The 8,567-nt window shown below is 55.4% G+C and overlaps 1 protein-coding gene and 1 pseudogene across 2 annotated transcripts; one reads left to right on the top strand and one right to left on the bottom strand.

Moving 5' to 3' along the window:
• Positions 1-18: 18 nt before the first annotated feature.
• PDZD11 (PDZ domain containing 11) lies at positions 19-3,533 on the top strand. Of its 2 annotated transcripts, none has more exons than XM_072876905.1 (6): positions 19-136; positions 285-368; positions 927-983; positions 1,350-1,448; positions 1,624-1,684; positions 2,497-3,533. In XM_072876905.1, the coding sequence occupies exons 1-6, from the start codon at positions 50-52 to the stop codon at positions 2,529-2,531; spliced, it is 423 nt and encodes a 140-aa protein (XP_072733006.1). In that variant the 5' UTR covers positions 19-49; the 3' UTR covers positions 2,532-3,533. The 2 variants fall into 2 exon arrangements, with proteins under 2 accessions (XP_072733006.1, XP_072733005.1); XM_072876904.1 differs by having other exon boundaries at positions 285-491.
• Positions 3,534-5,148: 1,615 nt separating this feature from the next.
• Positions 5,149-8,429, bottom strand: LOC140658681 (START domain-containing protein 10-like; annotated as a pseudogene).
• Between the last annotated feature and the right edge of the window lie 138 nt (positions 8,430-8,567).

Below are 8,567 nucleotides of genomic sequence, written 5' to 3'. Positions count from 1 at the left end.
GGCGGGGCGGGGCGAGGGGCGGGGCGGTCCCGTCAGGCGGCGGGGCAGCATGGAGGGCCGGCTGCCCTACGACGACTTCCCGGTGGTCTTCCTGCCGCCCTACGAGAGCCCGCCCGCCTGGGTGCCGCCGCATGAGGTGAGGGGACGGGGTTGGGGACGGCGGCGGCCCGGGCTGGTGGCGGGCGAGCGGCGGGCGCCGCGGCCCGGCCCGGCCCGGCCCGGCCCGGCCCGGGGGTGCGCGGCGGGTCCCGGCGCCTGACGGCCGCCGGCGCGTTGCTTTGCAGAGGGTGTACCACCCCGACTACAACAACGAGCTCACCCAGTTCCTGCCCCGCACCATCGTCCTGAAGAAGCCGCCCGGGGCGCAGGTGAGACCCCGCTTCCCCCCCGACCCCCGGGCTCCGTGGGGAGGCGCGGGTCCTGCCCGGCCCTTTCCTCGGCGTGGTGTTTTCCGTGTTGGACTCACGCTCGTCTTTCCTGGCAAAACTCAGGTGATGCAGAGGCCGAGCTGCGGGGTGATGATAATCCCCGGTTGGCAGCAGCCTCGTAGCAAGACAACCGGTGAGGGCAACCAGGGGAGGCCGGGCAGGGTCCTTGGCGCTTCCCTCACCCAGGGGCTTGGTGGGAGGGCTGGGGCATTGCTCCTGCCCTGCTGGGAAGGGCCGTGCCACGGAGGGAGGAGAGAGCTTGTGGGTGAAGTCCAGTATGTTGTGATGTGGAGCTGATAAAGGACCGGGAGCAGGGAGCCCCTCGGGTGTTCAAGGTGAGCTTGCCACGGAAGTCAGGAGAGGGGGACTGGTGCTTGCTGCTGCCTGGCTGAACGCTGCAGCACCAACGCCTTTGCTCCATCCGGAAGAAACACGTATCCAGTGGGAAGGGTCCTGGGCCAAAAGGTGGCTGCATTTCACTGCTGGTTTCTCTCACAGCTGGGCTTCAACATCCGGGGAGGAAAAGCTTCGCAGCTGGGGATCTTCATCTCTAAGGTGTGTCTGTCCTTCTGCCATTCCCTGCCCGTGTTCTGTCTGTTCCCTTGGGTGTTGCTGAGCCAGCTGGGTGTGCGTGGAGACTGTCATATGCTTTATATGCATCTCTGAACTCATAGCTGTAATTTGCCACGCACCAAGCAGCAGTCAGACGGTCCTGCACCATTTCTTGATCTCTCCCCAGCCCACGGAGCGTTGCTGGTGCGCTGCAGTCCCCACTCTGCATCCTCCCCAGTCCCGTGTGACGCCCTGGATGGGCACGGTGGGGAGGCTCTGGGGCTGGGCTGTCCTGGCTGCGTGGGAGGGAGGCTGCAGTACTGGAGGTGCGGGGAGTCACTGCTGCTGCCTCTGCTCTTCCCTTTACAGGTGATCCCTGACTCGGACGCGCACAGAGCTGGGCTGCAGGAAGGGGACCAGGTGCTCTCGGTGAACGATGTGGATTTCCAGGACATTGAGCACAGTAAGGTGAGCATTCCTGCGGCCCAGCTGCTGGAGCAGGGACAGGATGGGGAGTCCGTACATACACCATCTCCTTCCGGCCTCCCAGCCTGCACCAACTCAGCTGGTGGCACCACATAACCGATGCATTCCTCTTTCCTATTCTCCAGTCTGGTCACTGAGCAACTCTTTCTCCTTTCAGGCTGTGGAGATCCTGAAGACAGCCCGTGAAATCACCATGCGCGTGCGGTACTTCCCCTACAGTAAGTGCCCGCTAGCTCCGAGTCCAGTCATCTAGCAGCATTTCTCCTTGGGAAGCAGGCTGCCATGCATCCCTGCTGATTCCACCTGAGCTTAGCTGTTATGGTGGTGTTAAGCTAGCAGCCTGCAGATCGGAAAGAACATTGGGCTTTGATTTGGGGATCAGGACAGCTACCAAGTCAAAACAGTAAGGACTGGCTTCAGCTGCCCACATAGAAAAACTTATAGAGCAAGGCTTAGCAACACAGTGCTGAAAGGTGGGACGATTGTTGAATGGAAATGTTAATTTTAGAGCTGTAGAAGCAGATAGTTATCCTTGAATAACACAGGAATTAGTTCTGTCACTAGTGGACCTGTGCTGATGGTGGATGCTGCTTGGTGGTTTTTATCCCTTCCTAAGGATGTTTAAATTCTGAGTGATGGAAAAGACTGTATTAACTCTCAGTTTCTGCACCCATAGAGTTCATAGATATGAGGAGGGGAAAAATAGAGGTCAAGTCAAGCCAAACAAGGGTTCCTCATAAAATGGAAACTGACCCTTAAGTGAAGAAAGAAGAAGAATATGGAGCAGGGGAAGAGAGGACTTTAAACAGACTTTTGTTCTAAATGCCCTGGAATAACTTGAAATGACTGGCTAGGGTGCGAATGTGCTATTTTAAAGCCAGCTGCTACCCAAGAGGGTAGCAAACACTGCCTCTACTTAGCGAGGTATAAACAGAATATATGTTTTCCTTTAACATTTTTGCTAATTCCCCCTTGCCATCAGCGACTGCCTCTCCTGCCCTTTCAGCCTTGCCTTCTCTTTCCCTTCCAGATTACCAGAGACAGAAGGAAAGAACTGTTCACTAGTAGGCAGCTGTCTGCTGGGTCTCCAGAGTGGCCGTCCTGCAAAAAACTCTCCACTACTCTTCCTCAACATCCAAGATGACACATCAAGTTTCAGCTGTCACTGGAGGTACAACTGTCCTGTTGGCTGCGCAGGCACCAGCTCTGCTTCCTGCGTGGAGCGACACCAACAGAGTTTTATTTAGCTGGAAGATAGATGGGGCTTTAGTCTGTACTCCTTGAACTGGGTGTTGAAACAAGCTGATGGTGCTGATGTAGAAGTGGGTACTGGAGGGCAGCTTCTCCGGCAAGATCTGTGCTTCTGTTCTAGCGGGACTTAAATTAAATGAGTGCTCTGCTGGTTCTGAATCCAACCCTTATTGCTAGATGTAAGGCCAAGAGGGTCTCGGTGTGCTCGAGCACAGCATGGCCTTTGTCCTCCAGGAGATCGACCTGCTCACTTCTCTGGTGACATGAAATTCTTTCCTTCTCCACTGTCCTACCTCTGCTCTACACTACTGGGTTTGGTTGGGACTCAAGGAACACGAGTAAAATCTACTCAAACTCAGTGCACGTCTCTAGCTGCACTAGTCTGCCAGGGCGTGTTTGTACCTCTTTGCTGCTTAACGGCCCCCACAATACAGGACCGAGGCGCTTGGAGCATGTTTCCGAACTGCTGCGGGCACTTGGCCAGGCTCCCTCAAGTGTGGTGCTTGCACGGTTAAGGGTTTCACTCGCTGAACCTGCTTCCTTCACTTGGCACAGCCCTGTCCCCGTCACGTGCTTCCATCAGAACTCCCCACCACTTTGAGGTAAACTTCTCCCCTTCCCTCTTTTCAAAGAAAGGGGAGGAAGCTGTGCCCTGCGCTGGGAGAGCACAGGTGAAAACGTGCTAGTTATCGGCAAATCTGGGCACAAATGCACGGTAGTATCACATTGTAAACAGCACCAGGACAGCCCTTGCTCTGGCCTTCTGTGCGGTGTTTTCCGCTTATCTGTAATAACTGAAATAATAAAACGAGTACAGCAACCAGAATTCGTCTTGTTCCCACTCAGGAAGTCTCCGTGGAGGGTTGTTTGTCACCACCCTCAGCACTACCCTGAGGAAATGCCGGGCGGACAGCTGGGATAAGGGTTGGCTCCGGTTGCCCTTGCAGCCTGTAGGAGGAAAGCGTCGGACCCACACGAGGCGCAGCTCTGTTTTGAGGGCGTTTTTCCACTGGTTGTGATGGCAGTCAGCCCTTGATTAGCCTGGAGCCGCGTTTCAGCACTGCTGCAATGGAGGATTTTGTCTGTGGTGGCACTAATGCAACTCGCTTGAGATGGCCAAGAGCAGCAGCCCTGACACAACTTCAGCGCTGCCAGCCAGGTTGCTCTTAGCTCAACCACTGGGCAGAAAGCTGAGCCAGGCTGAAGCAGAATAAAATACACTAGAAAAAGAGACTTTCACTCAGAATAAAAAAAATTAGCTTTTCTACCAGGGAAATAAGCATCCTGGAAGCCCCACTGTAACACCCTGAGAAGGTAAGATAAGAGCTCTTCTGTGGAGACAGGCCTGTGGCCCATGGGACACTTGCCTCTCCAGTCTCACACCAGTTTCCCAGCATTGACATATTCCTTGGGGAAGGAGGATGCTCATGTTACAGCAAGGCAATGTTTCATACTCCTCCGTCTTCCCTTCTCCCCCTGTTGTGCTCAGACGTCCCAGAGTGAAGGTTCCGTGGGCAGTCCCTGGCCCCAAAGCCACCGCTGTGCTCTGCCTGGTGGAAAACAGCCATGGATTGTGCGCATCAGGCTTTTGGCACACAACCCAACTGCCAAGGAGCCGAGAGGCACCTTGAACTCTCCACGGGGGACTGCAAATACAACCCCAATGTTCAATCTTAATCCTGCTTCAGAGCAGTCCCTCGCAGGAGCTCCAGGAAGATCTCCCCTGCCCAGGGCAGCTTCCTCCCTGCCATTACTCAGAGGTAATTACTCGGGTGCTTTCGCAGCCATCGCGCTGACCCCGTGACTGGCTGTGGGCTAACAGGAAAGGGTGGATTCTTTCCCAAGACACATTCATGTCTTAGGTATCTTAATTGACAAAGCAGTAATAGGGTTTGTGCTGGCCACCACGGTCCATTTCATCCTCCAGAACTCGGGGGACAAATGGATAGTTACTGATTCCTGCTGGGAAAACAGCAGGTCCAGCAACATGGGATTTTTTTTTTTTAGCAACTTGCAAAGTAGAGGCCAAGAGTCATGAGCATTGGAGCAGCTTTAGTTTGCCAATGAATAACTCCCTGGCCAGGGAAGCAGACTAGCAGAGGTATCGCAGGTAACTTGACCTTTCGGAGCAACAGTCACAGCCCCAGAGCAGGCTGTGTTGTGTTAAGGTACGGCAGGTTCCACCCGAGAAACGTGCTGTACAGCTCCTCTCCCTGAGCGTAACTCAGCCAGGTCGGTACAGGCAGCCCGTGTGCTCCTGGCCCCGTTCAGTCTCGGTGCTGAGCGGGGCTGGCGTGCTTGGATCCACAGTCCCGTCATGAGAGAAAAGGCTACAAACCCAGAGATTTTCTTTAAAAGCTCCCCCACCCCTTATTGTAAACCACTGGATGAGCTGGAGCAGCATCACGTAACATTCCTCCCTGCAGCGACGCTAGCAGCAGCAGTTCTCCGAACCGCTGTGCTCGCCCCTCTCATCCTTCACTTCGGACAGGCCGCTCTCATCAGTGTTCTCCAGCGAGGCGGCACGCTGCAGCGCTGGCTCCGACAGAGGAAGCTTGTTCTGCTGGGGGTATGGCCGGGGTTCCAGGTGTGCCTCGTCCTGCTGCTTCCAGGCAGGGTATTTCACTCAGGCTTTGTGCAGTTTCTTTAACATCTGAACAGGAGCAGGGAAGCACAGGGGGAAACAACCATGGAAGCTTAGAAAAGGTTTTAGCACGTGTCTCATCTAGCCACTACTAACTAGAAAAGAAAGCTACTCCATTTCTTTTCTGGCTGCTTAGGAGGGGCTCATGACCCACTAGAGAGAAAGGCAGAAGCCCGATTTACCTCCTTGATGGGACCATCTTCTGCTTGCCCAGATCCCCTGGCGATGCCAGCTGCTTTAGGAGAGCAAAATTAAACTTCCTGTCCTGGGATCCTTTGTCCCTGTTCCGTTCTGGCAGCAGAGACCCCTCCAGCACTGCTCTGCCGCTCAGTTCAGGATCTCCAAAAGTTCCTGAGCTTCAAGATCCTGTTCAGACAGGGTAGGGACAGTGGGGCTCAGGTTATTGCACAAGCGGAAACCAGTGTCGTCGTGTTATTCATATCCCTCTGGCTTTGGAAGTGAATCAGTCAGCTGTCAAGACTGGTAAGGCTGGCAGAACGTGACGCCACACCAGAGATGAGCCAAGATGCCCGTTCCAAGCGCAGCCCCGCTGCCAAGGGAGGCCCACCCTCAGCAGCCCTCTGCTCCAGCCACTGGGGTGGACTTGGCACATGCACCTTGGAAATGCTCCACTCACCTGCGGCGCCAGGTACTGCGAAGATTTACTTACAACCCACTTTGGCAATGACCCTAATAGACTGAGGGGGGAAAAAAGCCAGAAGTTAGCGTGGCAGAAGATGGCTGTGCTCCTACCAACCACCCAGCAGCCCCCATAGCAAGCTGCAGCATTAACATCACCACTTGCCAAAGAGGGTCTGGAACAGGAGTGCCACGTTACGTAGGTGCGCTCTGGATTATGAGCAGGATTTCCGCTCACTGGGGCCAGAATTTGCATCACCCCGTCACCACATCCCAAGGCCCACAGAACCAGGTTACCTTTTGGATCTAGAGCACAAGGCTGATGGGGAGCGGCTGAGGGACCTGGGGGTGTTCAGCCTGGAGAAAAGGAGGCTGAGGGGAGACCTCCTCGCTCTCTACAGCTGCCTGAAAGGAGGGTGTAGAGAGGTGGGGTCGGTCTCTTCTCCCAGGTCACAAGTGATGGGACGAGAGGAAATGCCCTCAAGTTGCGCCAGGGGAGGTTTAGACTGGGTATTAGGAAATTTTACTTCACTGGAAGGGTTGTCCAGCATTGGCACAGGCTGCCCAGGGAAGTGGTGGAGTTGCCATCCCTGGAGGTATTTAAAAGGCGTTTGGATGAGGTGCTTAGGGACATGGTGTAGTGGTGGGCTTGGCAGTGTTAGGTTTACGGTTGGACTTGATGATCTTAAAGGCCTTTTTCAACCTATACGATTCTGTGATTCTGTGAGCCAGGTAGGTCAGACTGCAGCTGTTGGGCCCAGCTGAATGCAGCAGGTATCCCATCAGGAGAGACTGCCCTTACCAGATCCTTGTGTGGAGGGTATTTGTGTGCAGATAGCACCTGAGGCTCTGATGCTGTCTGATTCTGCCCCTCTGCTCTGGTGAGAGCCCACCTGCAGTGCTGCGTCCAGCTCTGGAGCCCTCAGCACAAGAAGGACATGGAGCTGTTGGAGCGGGTCCAGAGAAGGGCCACAAAAATGATCCCAGGGCTGGAGCACCTCTCCTACGAGGACAGGCTGAGAGAGCTGGGGTTGTTCAGCCTGGAGAAGAGAAGGCTGCGGGGAGACCTTATAGCAGCCCTCCAGCACTTACAGGGGGCCTATAGGAAAGACGGGGACAGACTTTTTAGCAAGGCCTGTTGTGACAGGACAAGGAGCAATGGTTTTAAACTAAGGGAGGGCAGACTTAGACTGGATTTAAGACAGACATTTTTTACAATGAGGGTGGTGAGGCACTGGAACAGGTTGCCCAGAGAGGTGGGCGATGCCCCATCCCTGCAAACATTCAAGGTCAGGTTGGATGGGCTCTGAGCAGCCTGATCATGTTGAAGATGTCCCTGCTCTTGCAGGGGGTTGGACCAGATGCCTGTAAAGGTCCCTTCCCACCCCAACCATTCTATGATTCTATGATGATTCTATGCTGTCTTCCATCTTCCCTGCCCTCTCCCTCGCTCAGCTCTGGCATGGAAAGTACAGGGCAAAGACTAGGCTAGAGGCACAGAGGAGCTGCCTCAAGCTGAGGAACTTGTAAAGGAATTACACAGCTACATGCTAGGGGCTCTGGGATCCCAGTTGTCCTAGGCACAGGTAGGATCTTGCCGTCTACAGACAGACTGCTGCACTTCTGCGAGGCTGGCACCAACTGGGTGTAGCTCAGCTTTAAGGGAGCTAGGGCCATATCCTGTTCAAGAGACCATCCCTGACTCCTGCAGCTGGTGACCAACCCTAGGACAGCATTTTGCCTTGAACAGGACCCTCCAGTTCATGGGATCACTGTACTGGGGAGCCTTCTAGCCCAGCCCGCTCTTCACTCATCAGGTGTTTGACAGAGAAGTTGATAACAGTGCGATACCCATCCTCAACCTGCCAGGATCACGGTGTCACCACATTCCTGTTCAAGGGCTTCGGGCACTGCCCTAAACAAGGAGGGAAGAAAGTTGTTTCACCTGCCTGAACAGCGCGTGGGGTCCGCATGGACACGCGGCCACTCCAGGGATTCTGCCTGGCCTGAGCGTCCTGCTCCGGTTCACTTTGTGATCCCACCGTCTCCTCCAAGCAGCACCCACCCTACCCCTTCCACTAACTGCCGCTCGTAGCAGAGGGCCCAAGTGGTGGCCCGTACCCCAAACATCTCTGTCCAGCCAGGCAGCCTGGGCAGGGTGGCCCCTCTGTTTAACACAAGCCAAGACTTTGGTGAAGACAGCCAGTCCCACCTCGTCCCCCTCGGGTCCCCACTCACAGGCGTAGAAGCCCACATCAGCGTTGGCAGCCACCTGGGTGATGTCATGTGTGTTGATGACATTGGTGATACTCGAGGTCATGCAGCACGTCGTACACCGTCTCCACCAGCACATCCGGGAGGTCGATGCGGCACTGGGGGGAGCGCTGATGGCTCGGGACAGGCTGTCCCACCCCACGCCCTGCACCCATCCCCATGGGGTGCCTGTGGGAGGGGGGGTCCCCTGTGGCCAGCGTGGCCAAGCTCTGCCTTTGGGTTCCCAAAATGCCTTGCGCCCCAAAGGGAGGAAGGGGCCCATGAGGGTGTGGGGGATCCCATCACACCTCCTC

The sequence above is a fragment of the Ciconia boyciana genome, chromosome 12 (genome assembly GCF_034638445.1).
Source record: "Ciconia boyciana chromosome 12, ASM3463844v1, whole genome shotgun sequence".
In the NCBI taxonomy this organism is placed as follows: Eukaryota; Metazoa; Chordata; class Aves; order Ciconiiformes; family Ciconiidae; genus Ciconia; species Ciconia boyciana.
Note: the sequence above shows the minus strand (reverse complement) of the source record. Positions and strands in the feature narration are given on the sequence as shown.